Genomic DNA, 16,613 nt, shown 5'->3' on the forward strand with positions numbered 1-16,613 from the left:
ATGTGTTCAAGTGAAAGAAAGAGTTAGTAGGCCAGGGGTTTGGAGGGCAGCTAGTGAGAGAGACAGTCCCAAGTAAAGGACTGTGTGGATATCATATATATTATGGCCTTCATTTTGCTGTTTTCTCATCTTTTGATTTGCTGGCTGACTCCTTAAACATAACAAAGTTAGAATACACATTCCACGATTATGTGAATTGGAACTTTTCAGAAAGGTGAACCACAGTACAATTTTATTCTAAACTGACGTCATTAGATTCTAGAGTCTGCTGTCATCACATCCTCTGTTGTTGCCATGTGAATTCCACATGGAGCTTAAACATTCAGTCTTCTGACCTGTTCCACCTGCACAGGGCATTTATGGCTTAAAGACAATGGCTTAGAAAGGAAGGGAGAGATTTATTTTTGATTAAATTTAATATGGGAAAATGCTTAAGGTAAGCCTTTAAAAAGAAAAAGAAAACCCATATGTTTCTCCATACATTTCATGTACTAAAGAACATCAATATATTCATAAACCAAGCTTTAATGCTTCCTTTAGTTTCCCACAATAACTGAATATCTGAATATTTATCTGAAATATTCTTCAGAGAGATTCTATTTTATAGATAGTTAATATTTTAAAATGCATGAGTCAACAGGGTATAAATTTATTCTACTTAACTCCTTTAAGTAGAGTAGTTTAATAGTCTCAAACAGATATTATAGCTTACCATTTTTAAAACAGAAAGTTCTACCGTTTCCTTCAGGGGATCCGTTAGTTCTGATGCCCTCTCATGGGTTCCTCTGATCTTTCTTTCTGCCTGCTTCTCTGAATCAACTTTCTTCCCAAAGTTTAATAAACTGGGAAGATATATGTAGGTAATTAGAGATAATCTTTTCAATGTAGACATTCTTTTGGGTACCTCTGTGTGACCATCCATTTAAGCTGCCATAATTTGCTTATTTTCTATTGTTTCTATATTGATAAGGTAGAGATTATTCTTCAGGTACCTTGACAGCTTTCCACCTCTGCTCCCTATTTTTTTCTTCATTTGGCACTTTTCTCACTCTAGCTGCTGCAAAGAAGACCAGAGCTTCCAAAAATATTGGTCTACAAAGCAAGTTCCTTCAGACACCCTGCACAATGGAGCCTCTTCTGTTACTCGTTCAGCTAAATGTCTTGATTTTAAAACAAGCCATCCTACTTACAGAGTCAGTTTGTCTAGAAGTAGAAATTTATCTTCTCCATCCGATAAACCTACTCACCAATCTTTCTCTGGAAAAAGACATTCTCTTTCAGTTAAGTTACAGAAAAGCAATGCTTCCCTTCACCGTGAAGAAAGTAGAGCTAACTTCGATTCTCAAGAAAAAAGCAGCTTCATTGATTTAAAATCTTCCTCGGAACATTTTGGTTTTAGAGCCCGAACACTTTTCTCTGACCCTAAACTAAGTATAATTTCCTGTTATGAAAGTGCTGTGTTTTTTGATCTTCCACCAAGTAGTGAGAGCATATTTAATTCATGTGAAATTGAAATGCTTCCTAAAAACTCAAGAATTGTTGATGCCAAAAAATATGAAAGCTCTTCTCCTGACTATAATATTAAACATTTTATGGATTATCAAACAAAAGTGAATCTCTCAGTCAGTCAGGACTCCTATCAGCAAAGCACAGCAACCTTCCTGTCTCTTCCAACTCTCATTTCCTACTCTCAGCAAAATGAACCTGCCACTGACAATCAAGAAAGAAGCCAATTAAGGAAAGATTCCCTTTGTTCTGATTCTCAGAGCTTCAGAGCACATCTTTCTCCAGCTGCGATTCAGCGGTGTTCCTCTCCAGGTCTATCTTCTGTTTCCCATACTGTTGGAGTTTCTCCGTTTTATAAACGTAGGAGCTTTACCCCATTTCAAAATGAAGTTATCACAGATGCCTTTGAGGATGAAAATATTGCTAACTCGACTCAAGATGAAGACAAATCTTCACCTATTGAAATTCCTAAAATAAGGTCATCTCAGATTTTACCCTCTCTTAGAAGGGCAGCTCAAATCAGAAGTTCTCCTACCAGGCACATGCTGTAGTCTGTAGAAATCACTGCTTGGTTCTCATAGAAGTCTTCTCTCTTACTAAGCTTCATTGCGTTTTCTGAGAAGAATTTCTATGTTACCATCTAAATTTAATTTTAATTTGTGTTTTTTGAAAGATAGTTCATTAACTTTATTGGAATATGGAAGTCAAAGATTATTCATGTGTTTCAGACTTTTAACACACTTGATGCTTATAGATTGAGTAGTCCCAAATTTCTGAGTGACTTGTACCACATCTGTGATCTGAAAATAACATCAAGCTTTGATATACAGTTCTTTTTTTTTTTTTTTTTTTTTTTTTTTTGTATTTTTCTGAAGTTGGAAACGGGGAGGGAGTCAGACAGACTCCCGCATGCGCCCGACCGGGATCCACCCGGCATGCCCACCAGGGGGCGATGCTCTGCCCCTCTGGGGCGTTGCTCTGTTGCAACCAGAGCCATTCTAGCGCCTGAGGCAGAGGCCACGGAGCCACCCTCAGCGCCTGGGCCAACCCCGCTCCAATGGAGCCCCGGCTGTGAGAGGGGAAGAGAGAGACAGAGAGGAAGGAGAGGGGGATGGGTGGAGAAGCAGATGTGCACCTCTCCTGTGTGCCCCGGCCGGGCATTGAACCCAGGACCCCTGCACGCCAGGCCAATGCTCCACCATTGAGCAAACTGGCCAGGGCCGATATACAGTTCTTTTAACTGTATTACATTCTTTGAGAGTTTAACATATTTTATTATAGTCTGATAGTATTCCTATATAATCTACAAGGTGGGGCAAAAGTAGATTTACAGTTGTTTGTATGAAAAATAATACATTAATTAATGAATAATAATATAAGAATTAACTGTTTTGCATATTCACAACTATAAACCTACTTTTGCCACACCCTGTATATTTCTATATTTATCAATTTAGAAATTTTCATTTATGTAAGCCTTGATAATGATATTTCTCTTGCCACACATCCCATTGACAAATGATGTTTTTGTTAATATAAGGAACAAATCATAAGTAAAAACATATTGTCATGGAAATGTATAGATTATATTGAAACCAGATATTTTAACTAAACACTTTTATTACACATTTATGTGTGCACATGTCTGGGAATCCAGGGAACTCTGAAATCAGAGAGAGAAGTGTATATATATTAGTTATTTTTATTTTTTAAAGTTAGCATTTTTTAGATATTTTCCAAATTTTTTATTTAAATTTTTTAAAATACATTTTTATTTTAAATATTATCACTAAAATATTTATTTTTGAGTGAATATTTTTCAGGTTTTTTTCACATTATATTATACAAAGTTTATAAATATATTTATCAGAATAACGAATGGATGGACAATATATATAACCAATTAAAAATATTTAAGTTAGAATATAATTAGTCTTTTTAGAGAAAAGATATTTGCATTATTTTTTATTACTTTTCATAATATAATATCCCCTAAATTTGTCACTGGGCTGTTATTTTTGTTTTTTACTTTTTTTCCCCGGCATTATTTGTTGGAAGAGATTGTTTTGTTTTTCACTGAATAATCTTGTCAAAAATCATTTGACCCTATATGTGAACGTTTTTTGGGCTCTCTGTTCTATTCCATTGATGTATATGTTTGACTTCATGCCAATACACACTGTTTTGGTTACTTTAGCTTCATAATAAGTTTTTAAATCAAAAACTGTTTCCTGACCTGTGATGGTGCAATGGATTAAGCATCGACCTGGAATGCTGAGGTCACTGGTTCGAATCCCTGGGCTTGCCTGATCAAAGCACATATGTGAAGCAACTATGAGCTGATGCTTTCCGTTCCTCCCCTCCTTCTGTAACAGCCCCCTGGCTGTTATAGAATAGTCATGGCCATGTAAAGTACAGCATAGGGAATATAGTCAATAATAGTTTAATAACTATGTATGATGTCAGATGGACACAGAGTTATCAGAATGACCATTTAGTAGGTTATATAATGTCTAATCACTGGGTTATTCACCTGAAACTAATATAATATTGTATGTCAACTATAATTGAAAAATAAAAAATGATAATAAAAATATTGGGAGGTGGCCTGACCTGTGGTGGTGCAGTGGATAAAGCGTCGACCTGGAATGCTGAGGTCGCTGGGTTGAAACCCTGGGCTTGCCTGATTAAGGCACATATGGGAGTTGATGCTTCCTGCTCCTTCCCTCCCCCCTTCTCTCTCTCTCTCTGTCTCCTATAAAATGAATAAATAAAAACATAATAATTTTAAAAAATATTGGGAGGTAAAAAATGTATTTTATAAAATTGTGTTATCTAGATAGATATAAAAGCACAGTTGATTTTCAGAAACATATAATTGTCAGTTTATTTATTTACTTGTAACTTTTGTTAGTTTTTTTTATTCCACTGAGTAGTTTTCAAATAGTAACAGTTCTGTTTCTTCTTCCCAAATTCTTATAATTTTTATTTGTATTTATTTTACTATTGTGCTAACAAGGCCTGCAGTACAGTGTTGAATAGAAGCAGCAATATTGTACATCCCTCTCTTTTTCTGATTTTAAGCAGAATGCTTCTAATGTTGCATCATTTAATGCAGTGGTAGTCAACCTGGTCCCTACCACCCACTAGTGGGTGTTCCAGCTTTCATGGTGGGTGGTAGTGGAGCAACCAAAGTATAAATAAAAAGATAGATTTAACTATAGTAAGTTGTTGTATAAAGATTTATTCTGCCAAACTTAGCGAAAATCCAACATAAAGTACTTGGTAAGTAATTGTTATTATATGCTTTAACTTGCTGTAACTCTGCTTTATAAATTTTATAAAGTTAAGTTACTTCTCTACTTTATAAATCACCATTACTGTGGAACCGGTGGGCGGTTAGAAAATTTTACTACTAACAGATACAAAAGTGGGAGGTAGGTATAAAAAGGTTGACTACCCCTGATTTAATGTGCAATGTGTTGTACTTTTTGGTATATAACTTTTATCAGGTTGAGAAATCCCCTTCTAGTTATTGTTTTAGAGGTTGATATTTCTATTTCTTTTGACCTGAAATGGTGTTGAATTTATTTTAAAAAATTACTCTTGGTAACCACTGAAATGATCATATAGTTCTTATTTTTGTCTGTTGTGACAGAGACATTTTTAAGTGTTAAACTGTGCTTATAATTCCTGGGTCAAATTTTCATGTTTATTGCAGTTTTTTGGTTATTTTTGAGGATTTTTGCATTAATATCTATGTATGAAATTGACCTGTGATTTTCATTTCTTTATTCTTCTTTCATTTTGGTAACAGTTTTTATAAATTGAGCTGAGGGGTTTTACCTCTTTTTTAATTCCTCAGAAGTTGAGTAAATCTAAAGTTTAGACATTTGGTAGAATTGACTATTAAGCTACTATATTCCCTCTCTCTCTCTCTCTCTCTCTCTCTCTGTCTCTCTCAGAATACTTATATAAACTTTGATTTCATTTATTTAATGGCTGTAAGAATATTAAAGTCTTGAGCTTTTTCTTAAAGAATGTCTTTATTGAGATAGTATTCATAGACCATAAAATTCAACCTTTTAAAGGATTTTAGTTTCTTCGCAAGTTGTACAGCCATCACTCCAAATTTCCAGTTACTTTCATCACCTCAAAAAAAGCTTATGCCCTGTACCCCTGTATCATGCAACAGTACTTTATTTCTTCATAATACCAAATAATATTCCACTGCTTATTTGTTTTGTTTACCCATTCATCAGTTTATAGGCATTTGGGTTTTTTTTTTCTCATTTTTTGGCAATTATGAATAATGTTTTGATGAGCATTCCTATGGACATATGGTTTCAATTCTCTTGGCTATGTACTTAGGAATAAAATTGATGGGTATTATGGTAACTATATTTAACATTTTGAGGAACTGCCAAATTACACTATTTTATGATCCCATCAGCAATGTAGGTAGGTTCCAATTTTTCCACATATGTATCAACACATTTTATTGTCACTTTTGCTTTATCCATCCTAGACTGTGTGGAGTGATATTTCATTGTGATTTTGATTTACATTTCCCTAATGACTAATGATCTTGAGCATCATTTCTTGTTTTCATTGGCCGTTTGTTATCTTCTTTTGGAGAAATATCTACACAAGTTCTTTTTTTGTTTTTAAATTGAGTTATTTGTTTTGTTGATTATAAGAGTTTTTTTATATATTCCATATATAAGTTCCTTTGCAGATATATGATTTTTAAGTACAATAAATCTCCCTTATCCACAATATGTATGTTCTGAAACCCTCAGTAGATGCCTGTAACTGTGGATAGTACCAAACCCTATATATACTATATTTTCCCTATACCAAATAACAAGTACATAGATCAGGGGCCCCCAAACTTTTTACACAGGGGGCCAGTTCACTGTCCCTCAGACTCTTGGAGGGCCGGACTATAAAAAAAACTATGAACAAATCCCTATGCACATTGCACATATCTTATTTTAAAGTAAAAAACCAAAATGGGAACAAATATAATATTTAAAATAAAGAACAAGTAAATTTAAATCAACAAACTGACCAGTATTTCAATGGGAACTATGGGCCTGCTTTTGGCTAATGAGATGGTCAATGTGCTCCTCTCACTGACCACCAATGAAAGAGTTGCCCCTTCCGGAAGTGCGGCAAGGGCCAGATAAATGGCCTCAGGGGGCCGCATGCGGCCCGCAGGCCATAGTTTGAGGACCCCTGATATAGATGACTGAATTGTCACGAACTGAATATAGGTGTGAAGGCAGCACCAAAATTCAAAAACAATTATTTAGAATGTTATGTTAAAAATTCCTATATATACTAACCCTATATATACTATTCTGATTAGTGGATTTAATTTTTTTGCATTTTTGAAATTATCTTTCGATTAAGTGTTTTTTTATTTTAATTTAGTCAATTGATTAATCATTTATAATTAATAAGCTGTTACAGTCACTGCTTTTGTATGTTAGTTAAGAAAAGTTTTGCGGCCCTGGCCGGTTGGCTCAGTGGTAGAGCGTCGGCCTGGCGTGCAGGAGTCCCGGGTTCGATTCCTGGCCAGGGCACACAGGAGAAGCGCCCATCTGCTTCTCCACCCCTCCCCTCCTCCTTCCTCTCTGTCTCTCTCTTCCCCTCCCGCAGCGAGGCTCCATTGGAGCAAAGATGGCCCGGGCGCTGGGGATGGCTCCTTATTCTCTGCCCCAGGCGCTAGAGTGGCTCTGGTCGCCGGGGCAGAGCATCGCCCCCTGGTGGGCGTGCCGGGTGGATCCCGGTCGGGTGCATGCGGGAGTCTGTCTGACTGTCTCTCCCCGTTTCCAGCTTCAGGAAAAAAAAAAAAAAAGTTTTGCACCAAAGAATAAAAGATATTCACCCATTAGAGTTTAAAAAATTATTTTAATTCCTTATACCATCTAAAGTTATTTTTAAGGATTATAGGGTAAAGATTCAGTTTCATCTTTTTTCATAGAGGTAACTATTTTTTCCCCAATTGATCCATGATTGGTGTGAGATCTTCCATACCAACTCTGTCATGTACCACATTTCCATAGATGTGTGAATCTGTTTCTGGGATCTGTTCTATCCCATCACCCATCCATTTATCCTTGTTCCAATAGCACACTGTCTTTAATTATTGCAGCTTCATAATAGGGCCTAATGTCTGGTGAGGTAAGTCTTCTCTCCCTGTTCTCTGTTTTCAAGAGTACTTTGACAATTGTAGGCTCTTTACTTTTTCATATAACTTTTAGAATCATCTTATTAAATTTCATGAAAGTTTCTGTTGGTTTATAAAATTGGGATTACATTGAATCTGCAGATTAATCTAGAGCAGTGATAGTCAACCTGGCTCCTACCGCCCACTAGTGGGCGTTCCAGCTTTCATGGTGGGTGGCAGCGGAGCAACCAAAGTATAAATAAAAAGATAGATTTAACTATAGTAAGTTGTTTTATAAAGATTTATTCTGCCAAATTTAGTGAAAATCCAACATAAAGTACTTGGTAAGTAATTATTATATGCTTTAACTTGCTGTAACTCTGCTTTATAAATTTTATAAAGTTAAGTTACTTCTCTACTTTCTTTATAAATCACCATTACTGTGGAACTGGTGAGCGGTTAGAAAATTTTACTACTAACAGAGATACAAAAGTGGGCGGTAGGTATAAAAAGGTTGACTACCCCTGATCTAGAGTTTACATGTATATATGGAGAGTTATAATATTGGGTGTTTTTAACCATGACCATGATATATTTTTTCATGAATTTAGGTTTCTTTTATAAACATCTTTTATAATATTCTTCATAGAATTTTCACATGTCTGTTTTTAGATTTATTCCTAGGTGTTTGATATTCTCAGATCACTGTAAATAAAATATTTTATTTAATTATGCTTTTTAGGTTTTTTTGCTGCTAATATATAAAAATGAAGCTGACTTAAATGTCAATCTTAGATATAGCCAACTTGCTAAGCTCTCTTACTACTCTCATAGCTTGTAGATTTTTGTTTTCTATGTAAATAATCACATCCTCTTCAATAAAAGAAATTTACATTACATTTGAACAAGGATGTGAAACAGGTAAGGAATTAAATTATGTGGATATCCAGGAAAGAACATACCAGGCAGAAGGAACAGCAAATACAAAGATGTTAAAGCAGGAACGTGACTGCTATATTCAGGGAGCATGAAGGAAGCCAGAGTGCCTGGAGTGCTCTGAGCCAGCGGAACAGCACTAGGTGAGGTCAGGGGCGCTGCGCTAGGTTCTGCAGGGTCTTGTAGACCAAGGACTTAGGTATTATTTCTAATTTTTACATCCATTGGAGGGTTTTGAGCAAAGGTTTACATGATTTGAATCAGGGTTTTTTTTGTTTTTTTGTTTTTTGTTTTGTATTTTTCTAAAGCTGGAAACAGGGAGAGATAGTCAGACAGACTCCCGCATGTGCCCGACCTGGATCCACCCGGCACGCCCACCAGGGGCGACGCTCTGCCCACCAGGGGGCGATGCTCTGCCCCTCCAGGGTGTCGCTCTGCCGCGACCAGAGCCACTCTAGCACCTGGGGCAGAGGCCAAGGAGCCATCCCCAGCGCCCGGGCCATCTTTGCTCCAATGGAGCCTTGGCTGCGGGAGGGGAAGAGAGAAACAGAGAGGAAGGTGGGGGGTGGAGAAGCAAATGGGCGCCTCTCCTATGTGCCCTGGCCGGGAATCGAACCCAGGTCCCCCACACGCCAGGCCGACGCTCTACCGCTGAGCCAACCAGCCAGGGCTGAATCAGGTTTTTAAAAGACCATGCTGGCTATTGTGTTGAGAATAAGCTGTAAGGGACATAGAGGTGGTGAAAAGTGATTATATTCTGGGTGAATTTTGAAGGTAGAACCAACAGGGATTTCTAACAAACTGGATATTGCGTAGAGAGAAAAAGAAGAGTCAAGGATGTCTCGAAGTGTTTTGATTTAGACAACTGGAAGAATGAAGTTTCCATTAATACTTTTGTTGAAGTTGAATATCATTTCATATAGAATCTTTATAAAGACTTTGAAATAAATGTATTTTTGTATCAGCAATAGTGTCACTTCTCTTAAAAATTGGTTTTATTTGTATCTTTGTTAGTATCTGTTGGGGACTGTGACTACATTGGCTGCTGGATGATATAGACATTTGTGTCCTTGTAGAAGGCTATAGATATTTAAAATCTTTCATTTATTATGTATTTTTTTATTGACCTCACTCACATTTGGCCTTATTTTTATCTTTTGTTTACTACTCCTAGTTATGTTATGTATCCTTACATACCTCCTTAAAAATCTTTTATAACAGGACAAGGTTTGAATAAGTAAAAACAAATTTTTTGTTGTTGTTGTCGTTGTTGTATGCCACCAAAAACAGGAAATGTGGAAGGTAGCATGAATTTTTTAAACTAAGCTAAGAGTTAGAACATCATCTATAAATATGTATGCATATGAATGTGTGTGTGTGTGTGTGTGTGTGTATTTGAGTGCCTTCTAATAAGTTCTTACAACTCTGTATCATTCATTCAACAATATTCTGTGCATATCCACTCTGTGTCAGGTGCTGTCCTAGGCACTTGATACATCGGTTAATAAAACAAAGAATCCTGTTGTCAGAGAGTATGCAATCTAGTGGGTATGATTCTGACCAAAAAAAATGGCACATTTAGTAGGTGTCAATTTCATAGTATATTAGAAGATGATACTTACTACAGAAAAGAAATGCCAGGCATGTTAAAGAATGTGGGTGGGTTGGAGTGTGGAGGTTGCAGTAAATAGAGTGGTCTGGATGGGCCACATTGAGAAGATGACATTGGAGCTAAGAGTTGAAGGAGGTGAGGATATGTTAATACTCTTTTGAAGAAAGAGCATTCCGTAAGAGGGAAGAGTAAACAAAGGTCCTGAGGCAGAGGTGTGACTAGCATGTTTAAGGGACAGCTAGGTGGCCAGAGAGTTGAAGGAGTGAGAAAAAGTGTTTGGAACCAAAGTCAGAGAAGTGTTGCAGGTTGGGAGACAAATGCCATAGGGCCTTGAAGTCTGTTGTGAAGACTTGAGCTTCTTCTGTGTGAATGAGGGCACCACTGCAGGGTTTCAGCATAAGAACAGAATAATTTTATTTGGCTTTTAAAAGGATCATGCTGGCTTTTATAGTATAACTTTTAAGAAAGTTGATAATTGTTTCTGCAATTTTAGATATATTACAGCTAATACTGACACAGAAGAACAGAGTTTTCCAAGCCCAAAAGCACTTAACACACATATTGAGGAATTAAATTTAGATGTCCTTCTTCAGAAGGCCGATAACTTACGTATGAACGAGTCTCACAAGACGGAGAGTTTTGAACTGCTTTGTGACCACAAAGAAAAGGTAAGAGCTATGATAATTACATGTTTGTATAATATTAATTTTTTATTTAATCTACTATCCCATTCATTTTATGACCATAGCCGCTGTGTCACAGTAAATGAGTGATGCAAAATTTTTCTATATTATGACTAAAATTTTTAAAAAGTACATGCAAGAGTTTATTAGGTTCTAAGATTATAAAAATGAGAATTAGAGATATGAGATTTACTTTAATTTTTATTAATTTGTTATATTTAATAAATATAACACATAAATAACAAGAAACTGCTATTCTTTTCAGGGAAGAAAAACTGCATTTTAAGTTTTTTAACAGTTATTAATATAACAGCCATGTGTGTGTGTGTGTGTGTGTGTGTGTGTGTGTGTGTATAAAACAACCATCAGTATTTTAATCTACTTCTATGAGAGATTGTTTCTCAATGTTCAATGTTGGGCTAAATTGGGAAAGCCCGTCCATCAACCACAACAACAAAAATAAGGGTTTGCAATATCCCAAGGAATAAGAAATCTCTCTTTCCTGTGAACAAGCTTAACCTTTAAGGATTTAGCAACTCTAAGCACATTGTTTAAAAGTTTTTAAATCTCCAGGATTATATTTATGTTAAAAAAAATTGACTGCTCTTTTGAGTATATGTGATCTGTAATAATTTACCAATATGATCTGAAATGTTCTTTGAAGCATCATATTGATAATAGATTACTACAACCTAGGGAGACTATATGGATTCTGGCACCTGTCAGTTCTCCACACATAGGTGTGAAGCTAATGTCTGGATACTAGTAATTGGTTTTAAGTTCTAAATGCAATAGTATACTAAATCACATTTTATAACCATGAGTAGTTAATTTAAAATGTTATATGCACAAGAATAGATTCAGTCATCTACAAATAACAGTTTGCCTGCTTAATTTTTTTTAAGTTGCAGTGTATCATTTTTTAAGTGTATCATCTGGTCTGAGTTAATCTGATATGCAGTTCTATCTTTTCAGTTTAGAGATGAAGTAGAGTTTATTTGGCGGTTTGCTCGTGCTTATGTAGACATGTTAGAGCTATCTACAAATATCCAAGAAAAGAAACATTTTGCTAATATTGGTAAGTATTTTGTAAAGATTGATTATCCTCACATGACCTATAATAAAACACTTAATGAATTTTAATTAAAGCTAAATTATTTTAGCTAAAACCACTATATTTAATCTATTTCAACATATTCTGGTACTGAAGAATACACAGTCTGAAAATATTTGAGCATATCAGAAGAGGCAGCTGAAAAACTTAAATTTTAGCTTTTAACGTTTGTAAAACTGCAGAAAGTTGAGACATGTAGTAATGTTCAAGAAGCAATAATAGGCAGAAGGCACTTGTCTTCAACAATAGTCTTTTACCACAATTGAAATAACTCTTCTACTTCCTCTAACTTAGAACTGCAGCTGCCACAAAGAAATAACTACTTACTCAGACTGTAATGTTTTTTGTTTTGTTTTTTTATTTATCCTGATTAAATGAGATTAGCCTTGAGTTGATAATTGGTTTAGCTGAGTGATGATTTAAGTGGTTCATTACACTGGCCTCTATTCTCTTTTGCATATTTTTGAAATTTTCCGTAACAACAACAAAAGAAAAACGGCTAAAATGTCAAGTTTATACATATATATCTCACCTTTACTCTCACAGAATAACAAAACTCTTTCTTGTAAAAAGCCTCTTAACTGCCATCTCTGTGAGCGTCAGGGTAGAAATTTGATGTAAAAACTTCCTTAATTTTTCTCTTATCCCTCTCTTTTCCAAGCTTTCCTTGTCTAAGATAGCTTGAGGAAGAAACAGCAGAAGGTGATGATACTTCAGCCCTCCTTCCTCTCTCTTCTTCTTTCGTTTTTATTGTCAGGAAGGAAATATTTCTAAACTCCCTGTAATGACATTTCCTCCACCAGTAGCTTTTCTTGGCAGTGGGCCTCTGCACTCTAGCTCTCTCTCAGCGGGAGAGGGGTGGAGGAACCTCTCTCCTGTCCCTTCCACACTCCTCCTCAACTCTGGGGGGCACTTTCCCACAGCAGTTCATCCTGCAGACCACAGACAACATGAAACTCTAGAGAAGGGATTTATTAAGTTGAAGGTAAATAAAAATTTAAAAAGAACAAACTAGTTTTATATCTATCTATCTATCTATCTATCTATCTATCTATCTATCTATCTATCTATCTATATCTACTTAGAAAATCAAAGTATGTCACTGTAAACTATTCCAGGATTCCTCAATATTAAATACACTTTTTTTTTTTTTTTTACATAGAGAGAGAGAGTCAGAGAGAGGGATAGACATGGACAGACAGACAGGAATGGAGAGATAAGAAGCATCAATCATTAGTTTTTCGTTGTGCATTGCGACACCTTAGTTGTTCATTGGTTGCTTTCTCATATGGGCCTTGACCGCGGGCCTTCAGCAGACCGAGTAACCCCTTGCTTGAGCCAGCGACCTTGGGCTCAAGCTGGTGAGCTTTTGCTCAAACCAGATGAGCCCATGCTCAAGCTGGCAACCTTGGGGTCTTGAACCTGGGTCTTCCGCATCCCAGTCTGACACTCTATCCACTGCGCCACCGCCTGGTCAGGCTACTTTTTTTTCTTAATCACCTTCCCTACCCCAGGCATTCTGTGTTTTGAGGTAGAAGACACAAAACAGACATGTTCTCTGACTGCAGAGAAGCTTATGGCTTTGTGGGGGAGGCACTATAATTCAAATAATTCTTTACATATAAAGAAACACACTGAAAAACGTTGTTGGTAAAGAAGAAGACAGGTGTGAAGAGAGTATGTAGCAGGAGAATATGATGGTGGAGGTGGGTGTTGACACAGGGAAGTCTTTCCTATGGAAGTAATGATTTCACATAGGTAAAATTACTTGGGATCTCTGTTTTGAAATGGAGTTGGAGTTTAACTGAGTCAATGTATAAGATGATAAAAATGGAAAAAGAAACCTGGAACACTGAGGTCACCACCATTTCGAAACCCTGGGCTTGCCTGATCAAAGCACATATGCGAGTTGATGCTCCCTGCTCCTCCCGCCTCCTCTCTCTCTCTCTCTCTCTCTCTCTCTTTTCTCTAAAATGAATAAATAAAATCTTTAAAAATGGAAAATAAATAGGCTGGAGGAAATTTGAGGACAAGAATGGAGCATAGATTGGAGTAGGATATATTCAAAACCAGAACATAGTTTATTTTCAAAGAAAAAGGAGTGAAACCTCAGATGTGTTGATTTAGATATTGAAGTAAGTTAGAAATAATTGTTTTTTTTCATCCATTTAAGAAATATTTATTTCAAAATTACTGTGTTCAGAAACAATGTTTAAATGAAGGGTGAAGAGAAGGAGCGAAGGAGGGACATAAGTAAGATTAAAATGGCACGACACTAAGGAATTGACTGTATAGAACAATGTGGAGACAGCCAATTATAATTCAGTGTACAGGTAGGTAGTAAGTGCTTTGATGACAAAGTATGCTGGAGCTGAGATCAGCCATTGAAGGACGTTGGAACTCAGTATAAGGGAGAGAAAGTGCTGAATGTCATTTTTCAGAGTAGTATATTTAAATTGTTAGCTGAGGGAAGATTTGATTATGGGAGGCTAAAGATTTCTTTCATAAAACTCCAAGTGGAGTGTACCATCATGCAGTACATCTTTTGAAGTACTATGATTGAATATAACTTGTATTATGTATATAAAATGTGAATCTTATATCTAAAGGGACATTATTATTATTTCCAGAATTAAATGATCAACACAAATGCCTCGAATAGGTCACCAAATACACTTCTGTAAGGGAAACATCTTTCCTGTCAGGCTTCAGCTGCATAAATGGGGCTGTGAAACCAGTCTGTATACCACCCAGCTGCCTTCCATGTTCTCACAGCGATGGGCTCCCCTCTATTGTAGGCTTGTGCTAGTGTACTAAAAGCTATTTCTGTTCATTTGGCAACATAGCTAAAATGTTGATTTGGTTGTGATGTATGCACGTTAAAAAGTAATTATGCTTTTCAATAATTTATTTACAAATTACTCTTTTAAGATATGTCCACAATGTAACATCAGTTATTATTAAAATACTTCACTTGTTAATTTTTTTCAGTTTATGGGGGTTTCTACACAAAGTAGTCCTCTTAATGAATGCATCTATAACGTCCCACCTTAACAAATTAACAAATAGAAGAATAACTTCTATAAAGATTATCTCAACTACTTGTTGAGAAGGGCATTTAACAAGTAATTGGATACTCTTTCCAAGGCAAAAAATAAAATAAAATATTTTTTAAATAGAGCAAGGGAAAAAGAGTGTAAAATAAGACATTTTTAGAAAAGTTTTTAGGATGTAGTTCAGATTTGTTGCAAATATTTAAGTTTTTCAACCAATAGACAAACCTCTATTGAAAGTAATTATTGCATCATTAAAAGTTATTCTACAATAAGTAAAATGATTTGGGAGAATTAGTTATGTACCTAGCCTGCTCATCCTTATGAATAATTAGGTGAGAACTTCTCTGGGCAGCTTTCCCTTGCTCAGTTAGATAGCTTATTCACTGTCCTGGCTCTCTTTTTTACCTTGCTTTTACTTCTTTGCTTGCAATTGTTTGTTTATATACCTGCTACCTACTGAACTGTGAGCCCTTGGAATTCAAAAACTGTGTCTTAATTTGATTTTTTATTACCAGAGGCTCACATAATATGGCACTTGGAAGGCACTCAACATGTATTGGTTTCCTTAACTAAAAAACAATTTCTATTAATGCTTTCAAAGAATGATTGAATGACTTTTCTTACACTTGGTTAAATCATTTAGTCCAGTGAGTCTCAAAGATGAACATATATCACGATGACTAGTGCCTCATTAAAACACATTGCTGAGTCCCAGAGTCTGTGATCAAGTAAGTGTCCCATATGTCCAAAAATTTGCTATCTGACAAGTTTCCAAGTGATGCTTTTGGTCTTGGGACCATACTTTTGAAACCACTAATTTAATTCAATAATATCCTCCCCAACTCACATGAAGGTACTAAGTGTAAGTACATTTCTCTTTCAGGAAAGACATTAGGTGAAAAAGCTGTTACTAGAGCACCCATGAATGGATATTGTCATCTGTGGTAAGTACACAGAATTTATGCAGTCTTTTAAAATTCTAAAACACCTCTATAAAATAACAATGAAAAAAATTATTTTTGACAGAGATAGAGAGAGTCAGAATAGATAGGGACAGACAGGAAGGGAGATAAGAAGCATCAATTTTTTTTTTCCATTGTGGCACTTTAGTTGTTCATTGATTGCTTTTTCATATGTGCCTTGACTGTGGGGCTACAGCAGACCGAGTAACCCCTTGCTCAAACCAGCAACGTTGGGTCCAAGCTGGACCCATGCTCAGGCTGGCGACCTCAGGGTCTCGAACCTGGATCCTCCGCATCCTAGTCTGATACTCTATCCACTGCGCCACCACCTGGTCAGGCAATAACAATGAAATTTTAAAATATCATTGACCCATTTAACCTGCCACATTCACTGAAAAATATATTTAGTAGATAACAGTAACTTCTTGTTCTGCTTATTCTCATGTATTTTTCAGTGTGCATATTTTAAATATATTTAAGGTAAACTTTCATTCAAGATTTCATAAGTGAATCTACCACAGCAAGTGTCTTTGAATTTGATAACTTCTAATTAAAACTAATTTAAT

At 35.9% G+C, this 16,613-nt stretch overlaps 1 protein-coding gene across 3 annotated transcripts in view; it reads left to right on the forward strand.

Moving 5' to 3' along the window:
- RMDN2 (regulator of microtubule dynamics 2) overlaps positions 1-16,613 on the forward strand; it is a 58,056-nt gene that overhangs the window by 12,018 nt on the left and 29,425 nt on the right. For all 3 annotated transcript variants that reach the window (XM_066266930.1, XM_066266928.1, XM_066266929.1), the window contains exons 3-5: positions 10,726-10,900; positions 11,891-11,993; positions 15,969-16,029. In XM_066266930.1, coding sequence (XP_066123027.1) covers positions 10,726-10,900; positions 11,891-11,993; positions 15,969-16,029 — 339 coding nt within the window. The remainder of the gene's footprint in view (positions 1-10,725; positions 10,901-11,890; positions 11,994-15,968; positions 16,030-16,613) is intronic.

Source organism: Saccopteryx bilineata, chromosome 3 (assembly GCF_036850765.1).
Source record: "Saccopteryx bilineata isolate mSacBil1 chromosome 3, mSacBil1_pri_phased_curated, whole genome shotgun sequence".
Classification (NCBI taxonomy): domain Eukaryota; kingdom Metazoa; phylum Chordata; class Mammalia; order Chiroptera; family Emballonuridae; genus Saccopteryx; species Saccopteryx bilineata.